We start from the raw sequence: 26,758 nt of genomic DNA, 5'->3' as shown, positions 1-26,758 counted from the left end.
TATTAATACATCGCCTGTTTCCCCGAATGCAGAGGAAGTACCACGGAAGCACTATTATTTTCACAAACATAATCACATTTTTGTTGTAACAGTTGCACCCACAAAAAACGCTGGAGTTTATGTTAAAATGTATTCAGAAGGCATCAGAGCGGTTTGGGTAAAGGAGTCAAACCTGAGCAGGGAGATGATTTTAAGTTCATGCTGTCTGATTTATTTTCTGCCACTAGGGGGAGAGGTGCTCCTCACAGGTCTCACCAGAGACAGCAATAATGTGCAGCCATAAAGTACTGATGAGACGGCTCAGTGAATACTTATGAAGAGTCCTGCATCAGATTCACTCTCACAACCTTGGTCATCTTATTCAAAACGTGCTCTCAGTCTAGTTTTACAGCCCACATATAACGATACATCCCAAGCACCAATCATATAATTGCCAGCGTCTCAAACTTAAGTGTTCATTCAACTCAGGTTCGTTCAGCCTTTCAGATTCCTCTATCCATCAATGATGTGAAAAACTTCAGCTCCTCCATTTAATATTGTTTGTTTTGTTGTTTGTCAACACAACAGAGGAGATGTGCTTTTCTAAAGCTCAGTGTTAAAGAGGCACCCCCAAAGAAGAATACACACAGTGTTGCCATGGTGTCCATTGATGTGCAAATGTTTCATTTAAATATTTTTAAGAGGATCAGCTCAGATTACGCCAAAGTTTGACAGAGATAATTCGATGGCTTGTGTAGCAGCTTTGTTTGTGGAGACCATCATTCAAGGCACGTCAGACCACCTTCACAAGCCACATAGCCTTTTTAATGAAGTTTACTTTGAGAAATAGGCCAAAGCTAGTACCATTTCTCCATGCTAGGCTATATTAGGGAAGTCTTCTCTGACCTCATTAATGATAGGAGTCCACATTTCTAGTTATGCAGCCCTGAGAAGCTGAATGAGGCTTAAAGAAAACATGCAGTACTATTTCAATTCCATGCGTAAAGAAAAACTTTTAGTTAGCATAGGCCTACTCTTGCAATGTTTAACAACTCAAAGAAAAGAAAAATGCCAAAAAGCTAGTATAGTAGCATCTAGCGGATATATTTGCTCTGTTTCTTGCATTATAGATAGATGCACCATGGAGACCCCCCAGTATTTGGGACAAGGGAGAAGGGCTTAAATATTTATGCCTAAGCCTCTGGAGGCCCACTATTAGTAGTAAAATGTTTTACTTTCTGGGGCTGTCACTCTGCTCTAGCTCCCATTAACAACAGGGCTGACAGGGACCTCTGGGTCAAACACTTTGAGACAACAAAAAGCCCTGATGAAATCACTCAGCGAGACCCAAATTACTTCTGTGTCATTGCTGAACAATATTTTCTCCCCAAAGCATTCCTCCCTCTGTTAACGCCATGACCCCTTCCACTGCATATGGAAAGGATTGTTTGTCTATAACACTGGGGGATGGAGATGAGGAGAAGTTTATGGACAATGTTCCTGGCTGTGTTAGCTCTCCACGAGCATCGAGGCTGCCCTCCCTCTGTTTTGTTGTGCTTTGTGAAAAAAGTTGATAAAAACAGGTTGTAAATGGAGATGGGCAGTTGGAAATTAACATGTTGGGGTGGAGCAGTGAAGCGGGAAATCCAAATATACAAGACCTCAAAGAAAACTGGCAATAGCATAGAGAGAAGCCCTGGGGACGTTATGTACAAAGCACTGAAATTCAAACTACAGGGGCAAGAGAAGTGTCCAGTAATTTTACACTAAATGTTGACATTTCTTGGATGTGCTTTTGTGAAAGAACAGAAATATTCTGTGCAACAAAAAATGAAAGCATTGAGTCTAAATTCAACATTTGACAAGCCTCTGTTTGTTATGAACTTAACTATTAACCAGATAAAGTATACTTGGGGTCTTCAGGAAATCCTTTAAGATGTATCAACATACACATGGCTATCATCCTGAAAGAAAGATTGACAGTTGGAGCTGCCTTTCAGAGAGCTATAGAGTAACGTTAAGAGTGGCACAATTGGATGAGCTGCAAACAGTAGCAGAAAGGCCTGGAAAGGAATAAGCAGGCAGGGAAGCTTCAAATCCCCTCTCAACCCTAAGTGGGTGGTCCTTTCACTGTGGGTAACTGTGCAGTCGCCAGGCATTCGCACGAAGGTTTTGAGGAGGACTGGCTCTCCAGACGCAACATTCACCACCCTAGGCCCATACATCCACAGAATTAGATTCATGCTACACTGACTTTATTTAAGCTAAAAGTCCTGGCAGTGGCAACATTAAATGACAGCCAGTTCACGGGGCCTATTCTCTGGATTAAAAGATGATTCAGGAGAGGAAGGCAGAATGGCTTAAGAAAGAATTAATTCAGGGAGAAAGAAGTCCATATCTGAAAAAAGTAACTGAGACCTGCAGAGGTTGCCAAAGTGTATTGAACACTGTGGACATGTGTGAAGATTGACAGAGAAATATGCTCTAGCCCTCGCTCCTCCCATCCACCGCCACCACAGGATACACACGCATATACCCATCCTATCCAGTTTTAATAGTATAGAGGTTCAGACATACATTAAAATATTCCAAATGAATTACAAATAAGTGAAAGTCCTTATGTCAAGCACAACCAATTTTTTGCAGTTAGAAAATGTCATTTATTGATTATATTATGTGTATTCTGGTATATGATATTAAATGTGCTTCTCTGGTTTCTCATTTACAAAAGCTGTAATGTATTAAATGTTTCTTGAAAAGCAAAGGCACTTTTTTCAATAATTTTTATAAAGTTATAAACTTAATTTTCCAGTCAAGCGTCTCTTATTGCCGCGATACACTAACAAATATTTTTAAATGGAAAAAACAAATGTAAGAAACAAATGGACCAGTCAAAAGATCAAAGTAGACAAATCATTGTATATTTTTTCAATTGCCATCAATAATCACCAAAACCTATATATATATTTACATTAACACCTAACTTAGATATTATAATGATGATGATTAAAGAAAAGGACCACTTTTAGTCTAATAGCCAATATTTAAGTGCCACCCAGGCCTGGGAATGAAAGCCAGTCAGCCTCCACGCCAAGCACATGAGAACTGTTTAAGTTGGCCTCACAAGTAATACATTTCAATGATTTCAAAGAGACCTCCAATTAAAAGCTACAAACATGTCTTTGGAATGCAAACTAACACAATTAAAAGTGCTTCATGAGTGTATTAGAGGAATAAGTTGTGAATTAGCGCTTTGAATACACAAGGCTGTTTTCAACTCTGAACCCTTTCACTCATTCAAGAAGCAGAGGGAAAGAGGTCTTTTTGAAGTCAGCCGGTTCTCTTTCTTTTTTTTTCTCTCTCCAAGCAAAAGAAGATTGAGTCAGCCTAATCTGCTCCTTGTACATTTGAATGTCTTCTGCAAAGAGCTCATCCTGGCTGCTTGATAAAGGCCCAGGTGCAGAGACAGTGGCCGTGCCTAACTTCGTCTCTGTGGGGGCTGTAAATCACGGGGAGAAGCCCACCCTTTGAAGATACGAGCTTGCTTTCTCGGGTGATTTGTGGCCAGAAGGGCAAGCCCTTTTCCAGCCCTGCACAACAACGCTGTCCCCAAAACCAGGGAGGGCGTCAGAAGGAGGCAGACTCATAACTCGCCGATATGCTCAAGGACCCTCAATCAAGCCGCACAACACACACTCCATGCAGTAAGAAGCATGGCTCCTGGCTGCCAAAGGTCAAGTGGAAGGATTCTCGGGTGACACCATGGGGATTTAGTCAAAGTCGGAGAATCATATACAAACAAATATGTTTACTTTCCTCTCACGAGAAACACATGACTATTTATGAAGTTTCAAAAACAGGTATTGAGGACTGCCGAAGGCTGCAAGAAGAGCTTTTTTTCTGTTTTTGCAAGTCCTCCATTAAAGAATGAAACATAAGACAAAACTGTGAATCTGGAGTGACCTTTACATTCTATACTTACTTGAGATTGTGAGTTGTAAATAAGGCTTGTAGTTCATTCACTGCTGCAGGGCCCAGACATAGTGTCAATCATTCTGCATTGAGGCATTTTCCACAAGTTGTCCATCAAACTGATATGAATAAGAGCAACATAAGAACAAGCTGCAGCGGTGGAAGAAAGGTATTTAAATGGCTTACATGTTGCAAACTTGAATTGATTTTAGATATTAGTATAAACCACCACAGCACATGAAAAAAATAGATTTTTACTTATTTCTTTATCTAGCTATTTACTCTTTGGGCTTTAGAAACAAGGCCAAAGCCAGTAATCCATGTCACACACACACACAAACACACACATACACTGTCCCTGCTTTTGATTTGTCCACTACAGTGCCATCTAATGATGCCAAAGAAAGGAAATTAGCCGACCATTGCACGCTCCCTTTGACCGAGTCATTAAGGTGGCCAGTGCGGAGCTAAAGCGGAGACCTGTGAAACTCACTGTGAAGCTTACTGTGACACACAGGCTTGCATTCCTCTGTTTGTTATTTAGATCCTTATTTACACTTGTTGTCAGAGGCAGGCTGGAAGCACAGCAGTGGCTTCCTCAGTGGGCAGGATAACAATGAGCTGTAGGGAGCAGCCCAGCGAGGCATTTAGCCCAACCCTGCCCCGTCTCGAGAAGAAGGGGTGAGGAAAAGGTTTATGGCCGTGAATCAGAAACTTTCACTCCCCACACACCGAGCCTTCCTGTCCTGCTATGTCTGCCCAACAGCTCGGAGATCGCACTGTCAATTGGAAAAGACTGAATTTAATTTAAGGTCTAAAATAAGGTCCCACACTTTCAAGTTTCTCACATGAAATGATCCCAAAATCAGTGGCTCGTTCTTCTCAACTGCTCTACTTTACAGTTTACAGAAAAGAAAGATAGATGCAGCAAGCAACTGATGTTCATTTGTGGTTCTTAAAATGCTGCCCTGGCTCTTTCATTATATTTCATCATTCTGCGCCTTTGCTAATGAATTTAATGACCCAAAAAAGTAGAAAATGAGAGGGAACGCTACTTTTTCAATGAATCATCACAAAACAACTGCCACACAAACTGGGTCTTCTTTGCTCACAACTCAACTCTATATGAAGACAATATCAACTATTTGGGAAGCCAAGACCTTGCCGCGTTAAATCAGTGTTTTGTATAATGGAAAGCTAGTCTGTGGCAGGTTTTTTTAAAACTTCAATTTCAAGAAAAAAACAAATCAACATGAGATAAAACAACTGTAGCTGGAGGAACCACAGAACCTTGAAAGCTTGTTTAATGACAGTATATTACATCATCCATTCAACCCAATTTCCCAAGAGTACCAGTGACTCTTATCATCACTACAATTTAGATGAAATGTGCATTGTAGGATTAAAGTACACAAAAATCACAGTTTAAAATTAGTGTTATCTGAGCCCTCTATGGGTCTGTGCACGCCCATTGTAACCTTTTATTAGGCAACTTCCTGAGAAGACAAGCAGTGTGTTCGGAGGTATCAGCAGCTGTGCGCTACGTGCCTCTGATCCAGGCAGCTATTGACTTCCTGAGATTTGAATTAATTACTTGCTTCACAAGAGAAACTGGATTGCAGTGGAACCCCCTAAGAAGTCCACTCATTCTTAGGAAACTGCCCCATGGACTTGCAGATGGTTTCACTGAGATGTGCTTTCCCATAGAGAACAATTATACAGGGGATTGTGGTGCTGGCATAAACCTGGAGCACACAGTCTCCATTCTGAACATTTCAAAACAGCCATAGGGGAGGTTTGTGACTTAACATAAATTAGACCACCAGGGAATGGGGAGATCTGAAGTGGCGGAAGGGCAATATTGCAGATAAATGCACTGTGCTGAGAGCTTCTGCGCGACACAAGGAACAGCAAAATGTCACAGTGACACACTGGAATCACATTATAACCACTATAAAGCCCTTTTAATGTTTGATAATCTTCATCGCCGCAGCCTTTACTGCAAATACATCCTGATGCTGTGCTGGTTTAGCCAGTTCCTTCTCTGCGTGTTTTCAGAAAGGAGACACTGATGAGAGCAATTAATGACGTGAAGAAACAATTACAGTTGATACTTTTGAGGCCCGTGTGTGTTTGCCTGAAAGGGATTAAGTTGCTGCAGCGTTTGTATTCTGCTTACTTTCAGTTGGCTCCAGGCCTTGTGTTTGGGCTTGTTAGTGCCAGCGGCCCCAGTGAAGAGTACACTTCAGCTGTGATGAAGTATCCAGGAACGCAGAGGTTACCAGTGGCTGCTAATTAACCTCACATTGTGTCCACTGACAAAGAAACAAAGGAACAAAGTGGAATTTCAATACGGGAGATTATCACAATTACAATGAGCGTAGTGCCGGATCATGCTCTTGATAGGGATTTTCACACTGGCCATGACAACATGAGATTAGATCAAAGACAGATGAAGTTACATTAACAAAACAATGCCGCCTTGTTATGCAATAACAAGCAACCATCTGGGCCTTGGCTGGGATAGAAAGAGGCTCCGAGTGCGCAGCTACACCAGAATGATGCGTCTTCTCTCAGCAACTTCTGCAAGACTGTATTTGATTGTGAGAACTTTATTGTGGCTTTGTTCTGGCAGAGAGGAGGTAGCATCCTTCCTCAAACACATCAAGACAAAGAGGAAACGGACTGTGTGTTCTTCGCTGGTTATTGTTGCCTCTGTTTCTGTCCCACTGGCTGAATGGCAATTACTGCTGACTTCCTATCCAGGACAGAGCCCGGGCCCGCAGAGGGTGCCCTGACCCTGCTGTATCCAGAGGGGAGAGACGGGAGCTGTCGAAACTCACACCTGTCCCTGCTCCCGTGGGGAGTGCTCCTCCAGCTGCTGCCCCACGGGGCCTCGTTGCACACTCCTGCTAATCAGCTCCATCTCATCTCTGGAAGGAACTGGCCCCAAGTGGATGTAGGCCCCTTTCTCACCTCTGCTACACAGTGCACCTTTGAAGTCCTGTGTAAGTGTTAGTTTATGGCTGGAGAGGGTAGGATAAGATCCCAAGGAAAAAGTGATAAATGAGCTTCTCGTCCCACATTTAAAAGGGGAAATAGCGGGCTGCTAAAATCCACAGAATCTGTTACAGTTCTAACACCTAAGAGCTAAAGCACTTGAGAAGCAAAAACGTTGTAGTGTCAAATCTGTTAAGTACCTTCATTAAAGGAGCTTGTTTGTATTTAGCTGGCTTCCCACACTGAGGTTCTGCACCATTAAGCATTTGGTCAAACTGAGGGACTTTTTTGACTTTTTATAAATATGATTAACTAATACCCTGCGAGTGCAACAGATTTACTAAACCAGACAGGACAAGCTGGGACAGAGCTGTGAAACCACCCTGCACAGGCATGCCAAATTACAAACACAGGGGAATAAAAATAGATTCATCAGTAACACAATAGAATTAGGCACTAATGTGGATGCAGAAAAAAAATAATCCAAATCTTACTGATTTTAACGATTTGCTGACCCAAATTTAATGAGTGAATGATGAAAAAAATTAAGAAGAGGTACAGGGGAGTCATGTGTCAGATTTGATGGCTGGAGGTTGAGGTTGACAGGACTGGAGCCTGAAGTTTGATTAATGGCTTTGAGTTGGTTGTCTCTCTCACCCTGTCTCAACCTGCCTAACACTTCACACACTCAGGAGCCAATAACAAGAGATCCATCTATGTACAGAGACGGCGTGGTGCTGCATCACATATTGTTAAATGAAAATGGAAAGTATGTCAGTGAATGTCACTGTGAAGCCAGTGTCCTTAGCAGAATCTAATGTCTATTTAATGTTTTCAGTCAAGTCAAGTCAGTTTTATTTACATAGGTGAAAATCACACATTTCCCTCAAAGGGCTTTACAGTCTGTACAATATAGTAGGCAACTCTCTAACCTAAGACACTAAATTCAGCTCCCCCAAAGCAGTTAACAGAATGAAAAAACGTTCGAAACATCAAGACCATGGGAAATTTTTATCTATAAAAACCATGTTTTGCTGCTCACAATGTCAGAGCAGTAACTCTTTCATTTGCACCTCACACCCTATTTGTAACAATATGCATCCTTATCTTGAATAACAATTATCACCCCATTTCTTAGGACCATTAGATCTTCTTTACGACACCTACTTCCATTAGACAGCTTACATTTCACTGTCTGCAGCTCAAGAACACACTGAAAACACAGTTCTTTGAAATGTATTTTTCACTCATTTTTGTGACGAGCTGGAATGTGAGCCTTTAAATTTATCACGTGAAAAAAGTTTCATTGCAGTTTATAAAACAGGATCTACCGCCTGCTATAACTTCTACGCAGCCACTGTCTGCTGCAGCTCAGTGGAATTTTGCCGCTGCCACCCGCTGACATAATTTGTTTCACAGTCACCACCCAGCAGCATGAATCAGATGTTGACACTCTAATTTCATGCACACATGGGTGTTTTGGCTGAGCCAGCCCTGAATGCCGCTGCAGTCCCCAGCCTCTCCCTCCAGCTGCCAGCTATACCTGCCCTTTGCCCTCCGACACAGCCATGTAATGTATTTAGCCTGCGAGTCACACATTATGACTGATGATTTAACCATATAGTCTTATAATGATGATGCGCCCTGTGAGGACAGGGGTGTGAGTTTCTCTTGTAGATTATTATTCCCACACTGTACCATTTAAAAAAAATAAAAAATTAGGTCAAATAAAACAGAAGGATGATCTGACAAATTCTTATGAAAGATTTACTAAGAGCAAATTTGTTGAATCATAGTATCTCAGACTTAAGTGTCTGGAAATAAGGATTTTCATTCAGTAGCTTCCATCGGGAGAGAGCCACTTTGCTCTGTCTACTACTAAAATAAATCTGTTTACCATGGTCCACAGCTCCATCTGAAAATATTTGTTTTACTGTGTTGTTTTTATTTAAAAAAAAACATGTGTACTAGCAAGAAATGATAAAACATAGCCACTAGCCATGTTTCAAAATGTCAAGGGCTTGTCAAGGATTGACACATTTGCCAAGCATAATTAATGCAAGTTGTGTCTATCACTGATTATTTTGTTTCTTCTAAAAGTCAGCGCTGACAGTGTGGTGTGGGAGAGAAGAGGAGCTACCTTGTGGTGTTTGTCCTCATTCTGTCAGCTCAAAGAGCCAGTGTAAACTATTTTCAACACTAGTGACCAGCGGGATAACCGTGAACACAGATCCGCCAAAAAATACAAAATGTAGTTTGTGAGGGCAATTCCCAATATCTCCCCTTCAGAACAAATCTGACAGCTTCTCTTATGACTGAGCATAAATCCACAAGGTAAACCCATAAACAAATAAGTTGTTTGTGTGCAGTGGGAGTCAGATAACAGCCAGGGTTTTATGAAACACTTGCTTCCTCTTGACAAATATCCAAACAATAAACGCATAGTAAATAACAGCACCCTGTCCATATCAGTTCCCTACTTGAGGTTAAGTTGAGTTTATTGCGGAGGCCACTGCCTGCATGCATTAAGCAAATCATAAATTATACATGCTAATTACCTTGGGCCACCACTTTAATGAATTATTTTAATTAAACTACAACATTGGGGTTTTGCATGTGGTCTATATTTCATCCCCTGCCTGAGATGACCTTCTTCTTTGTCTAAGTGGAACATAGTTGAGAGAACAAGGACAATGTAGAGTTCATACTGATGCCACTGAACTGTGGAAAACACCTTCTGTATAACTGACTGAAATAGCAAGAACATATTTTATTTGTATTACAGATGGAAAGAAAGGCTAAGGAATGAATAGGAGGAAAACCCTGGGACCATTTTTTGTAGATAAAAAACTTGTTTTATTTAGAAATAAATTGTGTTTTCCAGGCTATTTATTTCAATTTCTGGTGTGTCAGGTGTCGGAAATGAGGTGGTCTTGGTTTGGTGGTGGTTGTCTCTCTCTCCCACCTGTAACATCATTTTAATGCCAGTAGTTTTACATGTTGTCTCTTAGGGGTTTAATTAATGTGTTCATTTGAACACTGTGAGCAGGAAAAGCTGAAGGTGTTAATTTATGGAATTGAGTGCCTGCCGAACAACGCCCTGATTTCGTGTTTCTAGATGGACTTCATTGGTGTACAACATTTCCGTAATTCACATGGAATGTGAGCCCCATGCATAGTGTGTTAAAACACGGTCAGTAGGAGGTCAGGATGTTGATTTGCAAATGCAATATACCGTTTCAATAGTGCATTTCTGCTTTATAATATATCAAATGTAAACGTTTGGTTATTTTTACATTTCACATTCTGGGGTGACTTTACAGTGAATGACTTCTTTTTCACAAAAGACATTCCAAAACATTCATCTATACATGTATTACATAAACATTTTACTTGTAACAGTGCAATACATACCAAATAAGACAAAGTTAAGTACACTGAAATCTAAATGAATAGAAAAACATGTTTAAATGTGTTGTAAATATATATTGCCACTGTATGTTGTTCCACATTTTTCCCCACTTGTGTGACACATGTTGCTGGATTTAATTTCTTTAATTTGCTTAATAACAAATTTTCAAATATTTGTTTATGCAAATTTAATGTCATTGTAATGACCAGCCAGAAAAAAATAAAATCTGATTAGAAATTTAAGCTTGAAATCTGGCATGGCAGTTTGAATACATTTAATCATCCAGAGTCAGAATTAATGTTACCCACACAAATGCACAAAGTGGGGAGGGAAAAAAAACTAACACTGTTGTCCAAACAGACCATGGGGGAGGGGTGGATTTAAATTCCAAAAGGGTCTTGCAGCTCGTTTCCTAGTTCCCCAGTCAGCAATGTGTTTGTGAAAAATCAGTCTTTTTGTCTTGCTGAAAAAAAGGCTAAATCTACATTGGTGGCCCAGTCTAAGTTTGCTATTCTTTGCACTTTCAATTCAAGTGAATGAGGGAGAATGAAGTGGCCCGAGACCCTTTATTTGATCTACTCCATTGCATAAAGTGACGGAATTCTAATGTATTTGTTTAATACCCAGAAATAAGCTGTTGCTTTCTGTAGGGGAGGCAGATCCGGCGCGTTATTAATTTTTTTATTCCATCCATTCTCAGAACAAATCGAATAAAATAATCAAAAATATATGTTGCACTTTTTGCAGATGTTTCTCCGTCTGCAGGCTATTTATAAAACCTGTTGAATAAAGTTCCCGCAAATAGGAAATACAGTCGAAACAGTCAGTTGCACTCAACGTGACACAATTGCCCTCTGCGAGATTGGAATTTGAAAACATGTAACAATGTTTATTCGGACACTGTGTGCCGCTTTTCTACATGTTTATTGTCGGGCTTAATTGTGTTTAGCCAAACAGCTTGATGAATGAGCCCAGTTGTCTGCGCTGTGACTATGGTATCGCAACTCCATGCATCCTAATCGACTGCACGATTCATTTCTCTCCCCACTGCTTCTCTGCAACTCTCACACTCAAATCATACAGGTCTGGATAGAAGACAAATTAAATTATTATTAATGTTTGTATCGTTATATGAAAAATTCAAGAGTGATTTGAAAATAGGCTGTGTTATACCAATTGAATAAAAAGTCTGTTATCTGAGACGTAAATTAATAATAATAATAATTATTATTATTATTATCATTATTATTATTATTATTATTATAATAATAGGTGACATGTTGTTACATGAAATCTTCAGAAACATTTTTGATTGTTTACTTCACTTTTAATGAGAAAATATTTCGATGACCATTTTTTCCAATTCATTGCAGACTGTTTGCACACTTTTTCAAAAGCACGCATGCTTGCAAAAAAATAAACAAACACAAACAAAACAACAACAGTAACAACAACAGTAACAACACAAATGTTTAGAATGCATGCTTCACCCCCCTCAAAAAAATTGTACAAATTTACAGCATCTGATACACATGGTCATCACAGCCTTTTAAATTAAATGCTTCACAGAACATTTTCTGGAAAATAGATATCTAAAACATAAAACTAAAAAGTGCATTTTACAACAGTTCAGTATCAGTTATTTGCAATATTCACATCTTGCATTTTGAGGACGTCTCACAATACTACTTTTCCATTTTGAAAAGATTTCATACTGCAAGACTGCTTTCTTTTTTTTCTTGTTTTTTTTTACAGGGATGGCAAGAGCAAATCTAAATTCTATTCCTATTTGGTATACCCATACCCATCATTCCAGTATTAAAAGCAAACAAAAACACAGAGCCATTGACTCGCAATTTCGTAGACATTATAGTGGTCACACAGAAACGGTGCAAAAGTTTTGCTATTTGATAAAACTGAAAAACTGCCACGAGAATCGCAAGCACTTAAAATCAGAGTCGATGGTGCCAAAACAAACTCCCCCCCTGGATCCCCTCAGTGGCTCCTCTTTCAACACTCACATTTCACAATAAACTGAAAAATAGAACTATCAAATAATTTATATTTTCAAGAGCAATACTTCGCTGTGCGACTCTGTGCTGGACTTCTATGACACAATTTAAAGCGACACATTCAACACATACACAAATAAATCGATATGCAACTGCAACTCGCCTTGATAGTTTCCGACGACAGAAAATATAAACTTTGGGATCGGTAACGGGGCCAGGGAGCCGGCTAGCAGTTCGTTTTACTGGGAAAGTTCAGCTGGTCAGTGCACAGCCACAGACTGCAGTGTGGAGGGGCTCGTCAGAGTCTCGCTCGGGGTTGCGGGGCTGCTTTGGCTCGTCGCTGTCTGTGGGGACGTCGGGCTCAGAGACTGTGGAGAGTTTGATAGAAACGCGGGGATGTGCGGAGGTAAAGCCGAGAAACCGGACATGGAGGTCGGGGTGGGCTTGATTGGCACGGGAATAGCCGGTAAGGACTGTCCCCCGTGACACAGGGACTTGATGGGCACGCCATAGGCACTGTAGTCGCTGCTTGCCATGGAGATTGGGGCCGCCGTGTCAATCACGCTGGTGTTGTACATGTGAGGCCAGGCTGTCGTCAGCTGGTTGTGGAGCGGGTACCCGGCAGACATGGACTGCATGGTGGAGAACGCTAGACTTCCCGGGACCTTATACTCTCTGGCAATGATGTTCTCGATGGCAAACGGATGCTTAAAAGTTGATGTCTGAGAGACTCCGAGGTTGTACGTTGACATTTGGGGAAGGTGTGTGCCAGTGGCTGCCAGTGCGCTCAGTCTCAGTTTGGCTTGCTGCTGGAGGTAATGAGCAGCATCCGACTGCTTACTGGGAGCCAAGTGATCGGATGTAGTCAACACTTTGAACCTTTTGCGGCGTCTCAAGAAACTCCCATTCTCAAACATGTCCCCGCAGCTGGGGTGCAGAGCCCAGAAACTGCCCTTACCTGGTTGATCTGGGCGCCGGGGGATTTTAATGAAACAGTCGTTGAAGGACAGGTTGTGTCGCAGAGAGTTTTGCCACCGCTGAGTGTTTTCTCTATAATAAGGGAATCTATCCATGATGAACTTGTAAATTTCACTGAGAGGCAGCATCTTCTCTGGGCAGCTCTGGATCGCCATGGCGGTGAGAGAGATGTAGGAGTAAGGTGGCTTCTGGTCGCTGTACGTGTTTCTCCCCGGACGAGGCATCCTCGATATTTGTTAGAAAAGCAATAAAAAGTAGTCTCACTTAGTTCCTTGGCGACTGCTTGCCGCTCTTCATGAAAACAACCGCCGAGGAAAGTTTCAAAGCAGGCAACGCTGGAGCGGCGTTGAGTGTAAAACAGCCAGTTTGCGCGCCTCTGCGGTGTGCAGACGGGCGGACGGTGCACATTTATGGAGAGAGGGCTGCTGTAAGTCTTTCTTGCAAAGTAAGTCAGCTTGTCCCGCTAGCAGAGCTGAACTGACTTCATTTGGCGTCCTTGATAAGACGAGCTAAGTGGATGCCTCCATGGCCTTCCTCTAACCATCTGATAGTTTTATGTAGTGACATGAGCAGAAAAGACCCCTGTAGAGGCGCTCCATTAATGTGCCACCTCTTTGCTATCACATGACAATTGCCATGGGAGGAGGGGGCTGGGAGGAAGGCATAATCTGGTTTCATTTACACCTATTTACATGGACACCTTGGGCCAATGGAAATCATTTCCATTTGAAGACAGAAAAAGGGGTGAAAAGGCTTGGCAACCGGAATTGAACTGCGATGGCACTCAGTGTGTGAAGGTATGCGCTAATACTTCTTCAGCGGACTTTACAATTCATGTGTATATATATGGAGTGTGTCATAAAAATGTCTTTTAACGATGTGTGCTGTTGTTAAGGCAGATGTGTATTGTAACATGGATTTTATTAAAAAATGTGCGATGAGTAGCTACAGCTGTCAAAAAATGTCTTCCATACCGTGTTTTATAAAAGCTGCTAACGTGTTTTATGATGCGCATTTGAGTGAAAACAGCTGATTTTAAAGATAAAATGTTGCGGGAAAGCATTTAGCTTTTATTTCTTATTATGGTCTAATATTGTTTACGAAATGCCATAGGTACATGCATAATTATTTGCCAAGAGCAAGTTTATTGATGAGCCCACTGTTAGTTTTTCTCAGCTAATTTCGCCCAGAGCTGAGCAAAGGAAGTAGACGATATGAAAACATCAACACAATGCAAACAACGCTGTTCAAACTGAAACTTCATGAGGCAATCAGGTCTATTGTGTTTATGTAAAGAAGATTTCAAAAGTACTTCAGAAATGCAAATAAACCCTTGAGGATGGTGTGGTGAAAACTGTATAAAATATCCATAAGTCAATTATATGAATGTGAAAACTAAATGGGAAGCCTATTTTGAGCTATCGCCATTCAAGCTTTTGGCCAGGGCCACCTTTCCGCTTGGAGGGTTTGCAATGCCAAGGACCACACACACGCACGCACAGATTTGCTCATAATTTATGCTAATTTCCCCCCATAAATCCACAATGCACCCCATCACCAGTCTGACAGATTACGAATAGAATCGCATTGCGGGGGGACACCGTGCCTTTTTCACTCAGAAACCAGGAGCTGGCTGAAGAAGAGCGTCTTCCCTGCTGTAAGGACTGTTTAATAATATAAAACCAGGACTCAACACCAAAAAGGGAAAAATGCTTTCCCATAGAAATTATTTAATTATAGCAAATGTGCTATATGCCATAATTTTATATATTAGGTTATTTTATAAAATATTTACATTGGAACAAGTCGTTTTTTAGAGTCAGTCTAAAACTTTCAGCATGCAGATTTTTTCCTGAGTTCCTTTTAACACCTGTCGTTTCCCATTAATGTTCATGTGAAAAGGAAGTGGCCCAACAAACTGCCAAATATCAAACATCTTCTGACATCCAGCCTATTCAATCACTCATTCATTCATTCATTCATTCATTTAAAAAGATTATATTGTTGGGTTTGACTCAGATTAATATGTCCATGTCCAAAGCATTTTTTTGTAACTGATAATTGTAATTTTACGTGCAATATTTGTTAAATGTCACTAATATCAGCTATTGAAATAGCATTAAAATACTGAGATCTGCAAATCATTGAATATCACGCAGAATTTTTACGCATGATTTTTTTTATTTTACATTTTCAACTTGTAATGGTTTGTCTTTGTCAGTTTTATTTGTTCGTGTTTGCACTGCAAACTTGCTGTCATACGTTTAAGTTGACCTGCAACACGCCTGGCAACACTCGTGTATTAACCAGCCGAGTAGTACTAGTTTTTTTTTCCTCCTCTCATGCACAGACGGTGTGGCTTTTTGAGCTTCAGGGTTATGGGATATTGGTAGGCCTTTTGTCCCTGTCCAATGCACACACTGAAAATACCACCATGACTCTGAATCTGAATAGGGTTTTTAGTTGCTCCCAAACTCCTGAGTTCAAGCAGCAGTAGATCAAGTCTGCACTATGTTTGGTCATTTGTAGAAACCCGAACAAAGGTCGGGATAAGCCAAATTGCATTGCACTTGTGAACCGTGCCTCAGCCTGAAGTATCCTTTAGAGCAGGACGGGACCAAGAACAATTTTGTGTGAGCTTTAAAAAAAAAAGAGGAGCGAAAACAAAGGGCACTTTCTGAAACATCTTAAAGTAGAGTAGTGAGGCGTGACATTCCCAGGGTGACGAGACACAAAAGCTGAGGTCATTGGGATGAAAAAGAGAATCAAACAGCCACTTTCACACGTCTGCCCTCCTCTGCTGCACCCCCCGAGCACAATAGGAAACAAATGTTGTTAAAAGAGGATCGATGCCATTCATCCTAAAGCAGCGAATGATAGCCAAACAATATTGTCACACTGAATCGAGTTGAGATATGCTGCCACCCAGACACGGAGAGGGAAAAATCTGCCTTTCAGGGAACGATTAAGAGAAACTTAAAGCTGAGGGCAAGGCTTATAAAAACATGTATTCAAGGGGTGAGTGCAAGTTTGGAAATGAAGATTGATTAACAAATAACACACATTTGAACTGGATTACGACTTTTATTTAAGATTTAAAATTTGTTAAATCTAGGTTACAGTTGTGGACGTCAAAAATCATTGTATGCTCATTTTTCTGAGTTGATTTCAAGTTGTCATTCACAGTTTTTAAACTTTACTTTTCCGGGTTCCACAGAGCAGGCAGTTGCTATATAGTCTATTGGAAGCTCTGACTGCCAGCAATGTATATTTAGGCCACTAATCAACCTATAAATAGACCAGCCATCGCTAGAGGTGAACAAATTCGCATTTTAAGACAAATATTTGTAATCCCATGAATTAATTTGTGAATTTTCTATTTCTGAGCTGTTTCAGTGTCTGCCACGCAGATTTTCATGAGCAGCCCTGCAGATTTAAAGAGATCTGGCATTTACCTGTCCTCTGATGGTAAACACACGTTCACTGAAAGCAGGTATAGTTTGTTGCAAACTGTGACTCTCCGACCCAACCAATAGGCCTGTGCTACTAATTAAGTCCGTGGTGGTTTCAGCCCCCAGAGATGTTTTATGGTGCAATTAAGGACGCGCTGATGATAAGGTATGAATATTCAGCAGAATGACAATTAATTAGCAGACAGAGGGCTCTCACTACAACAAATTTAACCAGTATGACGGGATATTCACACTACTTAAAGGCCATCTTCATATTCTGCCCCAGTGAAAATGATTTTTTGCCCGGAAATGGAAATCAGAATAAAACCCTGTATGTTCGCAAATCTAACACATCATAATATGGTGAATATCTGTTTTCATTTATTCTATCAAACAAGGAGATTATGGTCCTGGAGCTGCAGCAGCCCGCTCCATTAGCTGTTTCTGGGTGACTTCAGAGGGAGTACCTGGAAGAAGACCTCAGGGCATTCACAACATATGCTCGGATTATGCTTAATGGTCTAATTACATAAATTAGGCATTCATTATATGGAACATCATCTGTAACAGATATCTCAATTGTTCAGAGGCGGGAACTTCTAATTCAATTTGTCTGTGAACTGGTTCATCCAATTAAACACTGAAAGATGTAAAAGAAAAGGTACAAATATTGACCACTATAGGTCCAATTTGTTTTCTTTAAAAAAAAAAAAAAATACAGAAATGATACAACTTTATTTTATTTTTGGACTACTTTTTCTATACTTTTTTTCAGCAGCATTAACAATTAGAGGCAGCAGTTTCACTCTGTGACCATCAGATGGGGACAGGCTCTGGAGTCTGTCTTTCTTGGTTATTCTGTTATGGTTGATTATCTTATATAATTCTATGTGCCTGAAGTAATCACACCCTAGACATATAACTGATAGTTTTACTGTTTTTATCACTGTTATTATCAATATAATAACAGTGTTTTGAAAAATATTTTTTAAAAAGTCAACACATCTGTCCATCTATCTACTGTATGTCCATCTATCTACTGTATGACTATGAAATTGTGTCTGCAAGTGCATGTGAGCCTGTGTGTGTGTAGGAGGGGTGTCCCAGTTCATTGACTCCATATGGTGAGAAACAGCAGGACTGATGAGTGTACTACCTGAGGTCCATGTTTGTGCTGTCGACTGTAACCAAAACAGAGGCCCCTGACCCACTGCATAATTCATTACAGACAAGACAGTGCTGCTCACACTCATTTCATCATTTAGCTTTTGGTGACAGATGACTCGCTGACAACAAATCATCCTATTGAACTACACATGATACTTAGCCAGCTGACAGTTATAAAGAGGAAGGATCAAAGAGCAGGAAGAAAGTCACTGCCAAGATGGTGAGACAGAAAAGATGTAAATGCACGGTTGAAAAGATGAGAGGAGAAAACAGAACAGGAGTCCATTTCAATATTGAGAAGAAAATGCAGAAACCCTCACTACTACACTATGTATTACTGTATAATAAACTAGTTTCATATGAACAATAATCATGGAAATTCTCAGTTACTGTATATATTGTTGAAAATGAGAGAATAATGCAATATTAAACAATGTGAGATCATAATATATTAACAACAAACTCAACAGAAGAGCGAACTTTCACCGTGAAGCGGGAAGATAAAAGGACTATTATGCAAAAAGAAAAAAAGAAGTTTGAATTAACATAGTTCAATCACGTACAAAGAGTTACCTTTCAGAGAGGATAAAAATGAGGTGGAAGGCTTAGAGATGGATAACCAGGAATCTGTGCAGTGGCACAATGAAGAAAGGATCACAGGATGAAGTAATATTACTGGAGCTACACCAAATTCAGAAAGGGAGGCTTTTAAAGCTCACACTCCCCTGAACTGTGTTGTGTCGTTAAACGCTGATGTACAACACAGCCAGATGGCTGGTGACATATTAACTGAAGAGTATAAATGGATCAATACATCCGGTCACTTTAAGTGAAATTACAACATCTTGAGATCAATGTTGTAGGTTTAACCTTAAACCCTTCACCTTTCCTTTTGTGTTTACTTTTCTATTATCTTTTCAGTGTGGAGAATTGGTTATTAATAAAGGTTGTTATTATCCGTTTGCCTCAAATTAATTACAAGTTTGTGAGGTGTGGGATAGCAGAGGATAAAAAGCTTTGATTCCGGGATCAATTCAGAGAAAGTTGACATTGTTGTTTACTAGACATGTCCTCGGCAACACCACCAACATGTCTCTCCTTTGGGGGTTAGTGTGTAAGACGTCTAACTGAGGCAAATCCTTTTTATTGTGAGCCTGTGTGGTTGGAAGGCACGGCCCTTTGTGTGGCTCATGTTCATCCAGACCTTGGCACTGATCAGAACACACTTAACCAACTGGGACCAAATGAGGGGCATTTTGTTCTGTCTTTCATCTTATGCATCAGGGAAATGCCTAGTCTCCAAGGATGTTTAGCAGAGCCAAAGACCAGAACAACACAATACACAGTAACAATGCAATGCAAAGTGTTTACAACACACATAAACAAAAACACATGGCTGATGCTGGGGACACCCACTGGGAAGGTAACGGAACGAAAAAAGATACCAGAGAAAATGTTCATAAAAAAGTTTGCAAACATAATCCATAGACATCCAGCTGTCAAAGCGAAAGAGAGACGAATTGGAACTCCTAAATTAGGGTTTGCTCTTTCTGACCTACATCTGCAAGGGCCTGTCCTTTGTTTTAACGTCAGTTAGTATTTCTAGTTCACAAGACGGGACTACAGCCACCATTCAGTGTTCAGTTTTTTGCTCATGGGTGACTAACACAATGGCCAATCACCAAGTGCCACTTCTATTGATATATATTTTAATTGGTGTGTGATATATGCTGCTGTAAGACTCAAATTTGCATTGCTAAGCATAAACAAGCCCCACAGTAAATCACAAAGAGCTTTGAAGAGAAACGCAAACAAGCAAGGTGGCATGGTAGGCTTTGCACCGCTCCTTTACGGTTGACCAGCTCAATGTGCCTCCTGCTGAAAGGTAATATGCATGACACATTTCCAGGCACTAATTCATTTGTTTAGTAATAGGGGAGCTAACCTGTGCTGAAAACATGGGTGCACTGAGGAAAACATAAAGGTCCTGTTAATCCATGGCTAATCAAAAGGGCACAGGAAACAACCCCGCAGAAGGATTTTGTCGTATTAATTAAGGCAAAGCTTGAATATTTGTGCGTCTATAAAAGCGTGCTCATAAGGCAGGGCATAGTGCAGACTCGGCATCATTATTCCGCCAGACTGCTTTGACGCTGTCAGTGTGAGGATGCAGCCCCTAGCTGGCCGCCAAGGACCCTGGAAAGCATGGCTAATATCTAGAGAAAAATATGTATTTATGTGTCTAAAATCCTGTTGATTAAGGGCTCTTGAATCAGCATTGTAGCTGATATACAAGATGCTTTATTTTTGAAGGATAGTAGTAATAGAACTGATGAACTGTGATGTTGATTACTAGACCCTTAAGGGTCTACACTTGAAAATAATGTTGTTGACTCTGACCTGTTCATGCGCAAGTCCTCCAGATGTGACAAAGCATTTGAATTATAGATGGGAAATACACACAGACAGCATGCACACAGAAGAATGCAATTACATTTCTATCAAACATATTCCATCTAGAGTTGAGGTTTATGCTATTACAATGCACTGATGGAAAAGCACAGGAAGAATCCTATGAAATGTCAAGTGCTGCTGCATGCCAGGAAAAATCTTCATCGGTCACAGCTACTGTAGGCACAGACAGAGTATTAACAGCCTTATCAGCTGGGGAAATGTTCTGTTCCCCTGCCTAAACAAAAGCTATTACAATCCCAAATAATTAACTTTCAACAGAATATAAGATGAGAAGATCTGCATGTAGAACAATTTTGATCAAAAGGATATCTGTTTCACAACAAAGAAAAAAGGCTGCAGCAGAGTTCTGTTTGTCACTACATCTCTAAGTCATTTCACAGACTAAGCTGGGTTCAGATATTGGACGATAATGACACAGTACACTTTTAAACAGTGTTCTCCAGAGCAAATTCCGAGCTTTGGTGGAAATGTGTCCACCTTCTCTACAAAACGTTCGTATCTTTATACAGCTGATGCACATATCACAGTCTTCACAAAATACAACCTCTACGTGTACACATACTCATTCAAGGAGACTCCCCACTTACCTTTTGTATGAGAAAATACAAACTTTTTTCAAAACAAAATACATTCCATTACAGTTTTCTGTATATTGATCTAATTAAATAAATCAAGGTGTCAAACTGTAAGCAGAATGCTCACGTGCAAAGCAGCAGCAGTATGTCGAGCTTTGATAAAAAGCCTTTATCAGTTATAGCAACTTGAAATTATTAAAAAACAGGCCGAGACAATACCTGAACCTTTTAAGCATTCATTCAGGGGTCCTGATTGGATAAGTGGGACAACAGGTTGGGGATAATCAGTGTCATTCAGAAAAAAACATGAACAGAAACAGAAAAAATAATAATAATAATAACAGAAAATAAAGGTAAACATGGTTATTGATTCAAATGAAAAACATATTCTATGTCTTCATTGAGGAATTTATGGACTTGTGTTGTTTTTTCTTGACTTCTTGGTGTACAACGTTTTCTGTAAGTTGTAAGTCATGTAGTCTTGTACAAACACAGTCTTGGAATATTTAAGCAAACTGAGTAATGTTGAAAGTTGACAGCCATGACTGGGAGAGAGAGACCTTTTTTTTTTAAGTTAGTAAATTCTTGGTTCAGTGAAAGTCAGTTCCGGTTCTGAACTGCCCCCAAATCAGCAGTGTTATTCTGTCATTACTCTGTTTATGTTCTCATCTCACTGACAGACTTCAACAGGCGTTAAACCAACTCAGGTAATACGGCCTAATAAATCGGCACTAATAAAAAGCATTTAATCGTGAGTGTCAAGATGATTAATTGTGCACTAAAAAATGTGAGACTTCCCAATCAAGGGGGGCAGTGAAAAAGCATTTTGCATTTCAGCATAACTGGCACTAATACAAGCAGTTATGTTAGTCTGTTCATGGAATGGTATGAATATCAAATTAATAATTAGTCGTGTAATTTCTCCTCAGGAATTACTACGCCTCAAACTGGTTGGTGAATTTAATTATTAGCAGCCTTTTTGTTTCCATGTCCCTCTCATTACTGTCAGGATTGATGTAACATAAACTTCATTAAAAATTAAAGCAAGAGTCTTAATTATGAGGCTACACTGACTGAAGTTAGAATTAGCCAACTCAGTGATGTGCAAATGAGAGCATTATTTAAGAAACATGCTGGAAGTAGTTATGCTAATTTCAAGAGTTCACAGTAGCAGACCTTTTCACTTGCAGTTGCATATTCATTAAACACACTATGCAAATTTAATGTACCAGTCTTAGTAATGCCTTGTTAATTTATTCAGATTTATTGAATACGACTTGTAAAAAGTACCAATTTAATTACCCTGTCTCCTTGGAAGGTAAGGGATATAGTCAAGGTTTTAAACTGTGTAAATCAGGATTAGTGTGGTTTGAGAAAAAAAGAATGAAAGGATGCTGCTGTTAATGGCCATGCTTTAAAGACATATTGATTTACTTAAGACATGATCCAAGTAAAATCTCTAAAGCGCACTCAACCAGCCAAAAAAAAAAAAGTAAAGATGGACAGCATATGGGCTGTAACAGTCGAGGTGGAGTTCATCATTCATGTCATATAATGTAACATGAGCTCCCAGTGTACTGACAGTGAGTTTGTTGTTTTTGTAGTTGTTTTTAAGTATGGGATTTAGTGATAGTGAACCCACGCAAGCTCTCTTAGTTTATCAAATTATACAACCATACAAAAATACAACCTTACACCTATTGAATTCAAGTTTCTCTCTATCACCAAACTCATTGTAAATCACATTTCATTCAAACAAAATACAGTGAGGAAAATAAGTATTTGAACACTCTGCTATTTTGCAAGTTCTCCCACTTAGAAATCATGGAGGGGTCTGAAATTGTCATCGTAGGTGCATGTCCACTGTGAGAGACATAATCTAAAAAAAAAAAAATCCAGAAATCACAATGTATGATATTTAAACTATTTATTGTATGATATAGCTGCAAATAAGTATTTGAACACCTGAGAAAATCAATGTTAATATTTGGTACAGTAGCCTTTGTTTGCAATTACAGAGGTCAAACGTTTCCTGTAGTTTTTCCACCAGGTTTGCACACACTGCAGGAGGGATTTTGGCCCACTCCTCCACACAGATCTTCTCTAGATCAGTCAGGTTTCTGGGCTGTCGCTGAGAAACACGGAGTTTGAGCTCCCTCCAAAGATTCTCTATTGGGTTTAGGTCTGGAGACTGGCTAGGCCACGCCAGAACCTTGATATGCTTCTTACAGAGCCACTCCTTGGTTATCCTGGCTGTGTGCTTCGGGTCATTGTCATGTTGGAAGACCCAGCCTCGACCCATCTTCAATGCTCTAACTGAGGGAAGGAGGTTGTTCCCCAAAATCTCGCAATACATGGCCCCGGTCATCCTCTCCTTAATACAGTGCAGTCGCCCTGTCCCATGTGCAGAAAAACACCCCCAAAGCATGATGCTACCACCCCCATGCTTCACAGTAGGGATGGTGTTCTTGGGATGGTACTCATCATTCTTCTTCCTCCAAACACGGTTAGTGGAATTATGACCAAAAAGTTCTATTTTGGTCTCATCTGACCACATGACTTTCTCCCATGACTCCTCTGGATCATCCAAATGGTCATTGGCAAACTGAAGACGGGCCTTGACATGTGCTGGTTTAAGCAGGGGAACCTTCCGTGCCATGCGTGATTTCAAACCATGACGTCTTAGTGTATTACCAACAGTAACCTTGGAAACGGTGGTCCCAGCTCTTTTCAGGTCATTGACCAGCTCCTCCCGTGTAGTTCTGGGCTGATTTCTCACCTTTCTTAGGATCACTCAGACCCCACGAGGTGAGATCTTGCATGGAGCCCCAGTCCGAGGGAGATTGACAGTCATGTTTAGCTTCTTCCATTTTCTAATGATTGCTCCAACAGTGGACCTTTTTTCACCAAGCTGCTTGGCAATTTCCCCGTAGCCCTTTCCAGCCTTGTGGAGGTGTATAATTTTGTCTCTAGTGTCTTTGGACAGCTCTTTGGTCTTGGCCATGTTAGTAGTTGGATTCTTACTGATTGTATGGGGTGGACAGGTGTCTTTATGCAGCTAACGACCTCAAACAGGTGCATCTAATTTAGGATAATAAATGGAGTGGAGGTGGACATTTTGAAGGCAGACTAACAGGTCTTTGAGAGCCAGAATTCTAGCTGATAGACAGGTGTTCAAATACTTATTTGCAACTGTATCATACAAATAAATAGTCATACATTGTGATTTCTGGATATTTTTTTTTAGATTATGTCTCTCACAGTGGACATGCACCTACGATGACAATTTCAGACCCCTCCATGATTTCTAAGTGGGACAACTTGCAAAATAGGAGGGTGTTCAAATACTTATTTTCCTCACTGTACATCTCCATCTCAGCAGCCTGTTGAGCTTGCTTGGTGTTTGGCTGTTGAAATCAGCCAGTCGTTCACTGACAGAGGTTTAGTCAGTAGCTATAAGAGCTGCGCTGATGTTAGCAAACTTACTAGATAACACAGTCGGAAATTGGTGCTCTTACAACGGTTGTTGTCTAGCGGCCACCCAAGATTCAAGCAACATTATGCTGCTGCTGGTGAAGAGTGGATTGTCACCAGCAGCGAGAGGGCAGCATAACCACGCTCAGCAGCCTCAATGGATATAATTTTAGCAAATGGCAGAGGCAAAGAGACAGAAAAGGACGTTGTTGGTGGAAGCTAAGAAGAGAAAAGGGGAGGGACCAAGCAAAAAGCTGCAAGACAGACCCTGAGCTGGCATTCTTTCTTTTGGACTAAGTCAGTGAGTAATATTGCTATGACATGTTTTGTAGCGCTTGTTTGATGTTTGGCTGTGTTAGCAAAGTTGTCGACTTGCTAGTTTTTGTAATCATAAGAAATGCACGTGTACAGTTTATTTACACTCTGAAATGGTAGGGCCACCAAATCACACAAAAAAAACTCCTCTTAATGTTGCTTTAAGGACTTGCGACACACAGTGAAGGCATCACTTCACCCATTAATACAGAAATATGACACACAGTGTACATAGTTTTTGAGAGAGATATCATTGCTTATTACGTGATTCAACATTTCCCTCTCTCTCACACACGCCAACGCACAAACACACACAGCAGTCCACTACTTGCCCCAGATGTCTGTGATATTGCAACAGGGTGTAGGCCTATTCACACTAGGCAATCCGTTAACTCGCCTGAAAAATTATATCAAAGACTATTGCTCAAGGAGAGACCGCAATTCCGCCCATTATGGTAATATTGTTTTAGGCACTGCTTGTCACCGGCACACAGTAGCAAGCATATTATCATTTGTAGCGCTGTACTAATTGGAGGATGCATCAAAAAGCCAATAATACTAAACAAATAAGCTGCAGTCAATACAGAGTAAGACAGTAGGCTACAATACAACTGAGTTTATTTTTGCGGGTCGCGGCCTCAACCTGTTCGGTCAAAACTTGTGCGCACGATAGTGGCTGATGGTGGAGAAGTGCGCAGCCATCCTGTCATTCATGCGATGCGCAGCATAGTTCATTAGGAAGTGTAGTGTAAGTCTGTTTATCTTGTTTAATGTAAATAATACTAATTATAATGAAAAATACATTACTTATACATTGTGATTCAAACTAATGGTTGTAGATAAATTAATTAGAGACACCCACAGATGCATGATTTTACTGCTTCCATGGGAGCTCAGACCCTCCTTATGGGAGCTGAGCTCCCACTGGCTCCCACATAACTCGAACCATGGACAGGACCTTTCCAAAGGCACAAAAATTCAAGTGCTTAAAAGACAGACAAAAACATCATCACACTGACCACCTCACCTTTAAATCATATACAATACATGTTATAGTGCCTTTTGTTATAAGGGTTGAAAAAGTGTAACACATTCATTATATGCACATGTAAATGTAAACCTTTTGTTTTTACTTCTGCATTATTATGATGTAATCCTGAGGCCTTGTCATGGGGCCCTGGGTCAAATCTAGTTCTAACTCCTTCATTTAATAAATAAAGCTGTGTTTCATTAAATTATCATAAACTAGCTGATATTTAGTAAACCTGAGACATGAGTGTATTACAGTATAAGAGTACTGGTTGGTTTCTGGGTGTCTCTGCAAACTATAATAAAACTGCCATCTACAGTGGGGGGAAAAAGTATTTGACCCCTTGCTGATTTTGCAGGTTTGCCCACTTACAAAGAATGCAACGATCTATAATTTTAATCATATGTACAGTCTAACAGTGAAAGACAGAATCCCAAAGAAAATTCCAGAAAATCACATCATATGAATTTATAAAAATTGATAACCATCTGATGAGGAAAAACAAGTATTTGACCCCCTGGACAAACAGCATGTTAATATTTTGTAGAAAAGCCATTATTGGCCAGCACAGATGTCAAACGGTTTTTATAGTTGGTGACAAGGTTTGTGCACATTTCGGCAGGGATGTTGGCCCACTCCTCCCTGCAGACAGCCTCCAAATCATTCAGGTTCTGAGGTTGTCGCCTGGCAACTCGAATTTTAAGCTCCCTCCAAAGATTTTCAATTGGATTCAGGTCTGGAGACTGGCTAGGCCACTCCAGAACCTTGATGTGCTTCTTCTTCAGCCACTCTTTTGTTGCTTTGGCGGTGTTGCTTTGGCGGGTCGTTGTCGTGCTGAAACACCCATCCTCGACCCATCTTCAGCTCTCTCACTGAGGGAAGGAGATGTTGGTCCAGAATTCCACGATACATGGCCC

The 26,758-nt window shown here is 40.4% G+C and overlaps 2 protein-coding genes across 2 annotated transcripts in view; both read right to left on the bottom strand.

The window, feature by feature from the left end:
• Positions 1–12,635: 12,635 nt before the first annotated feature.
• Positions 12,636–13,660, bottom strand: foxb1a (forkhead box B1a). Its single transcript, XM_046038349.1, has one exon. It carries the CDS (start codon positions 13,575–13,577, stop codon positions 12,636–12,638), a length of 942 nt encoding a protein of 313 aa, XP_045894305.1. The 5' UTR covers positions 13,578–13,660.
• A 3,547-nt stretch (positions 13,661–17,207) lies between these two features.
• The window catches only part of LOC123961596 (proprotein convertase subtilisin/kexin type 5-like), a 15,986-nt gene continuing 6,435 nt past the window's right edge, over positions 17,208–26,758 (bottom strand). The window contains exon 8 of the mRNA XM_046037090.1: positions 17,208–17,272. Within this exon, the coding sequence (XP_045893046.1) occupies positions 17,208–17,272 (65 nt within the window). The remainder of the gene's footprint in view (positions 17,273–26,758) is intronic.

The sequence above is a fragment of the Micropterus dolomieu genome, linkage group LG22, assembly GCF_021292245.1.
Source record: "Micropterus dolomieu isolate WLL.071019.BEF.003 ecotype Adirondacks linkage group LG22, ASM2129224v1, whole genome shotgun sequence".
NCBI classification, from domain to species: Eukaryota; Metazoa; Chordata; class Actinopteri; order Centrarchiformes; family Centrarchidae; genus Micropterus; species Micropterus dolomieu.
The sequence above is the reverse complement of the archived record's forward strand: the minus strand, read 5'-3'. Positions and strand labels throughout refer to the sequence as shown.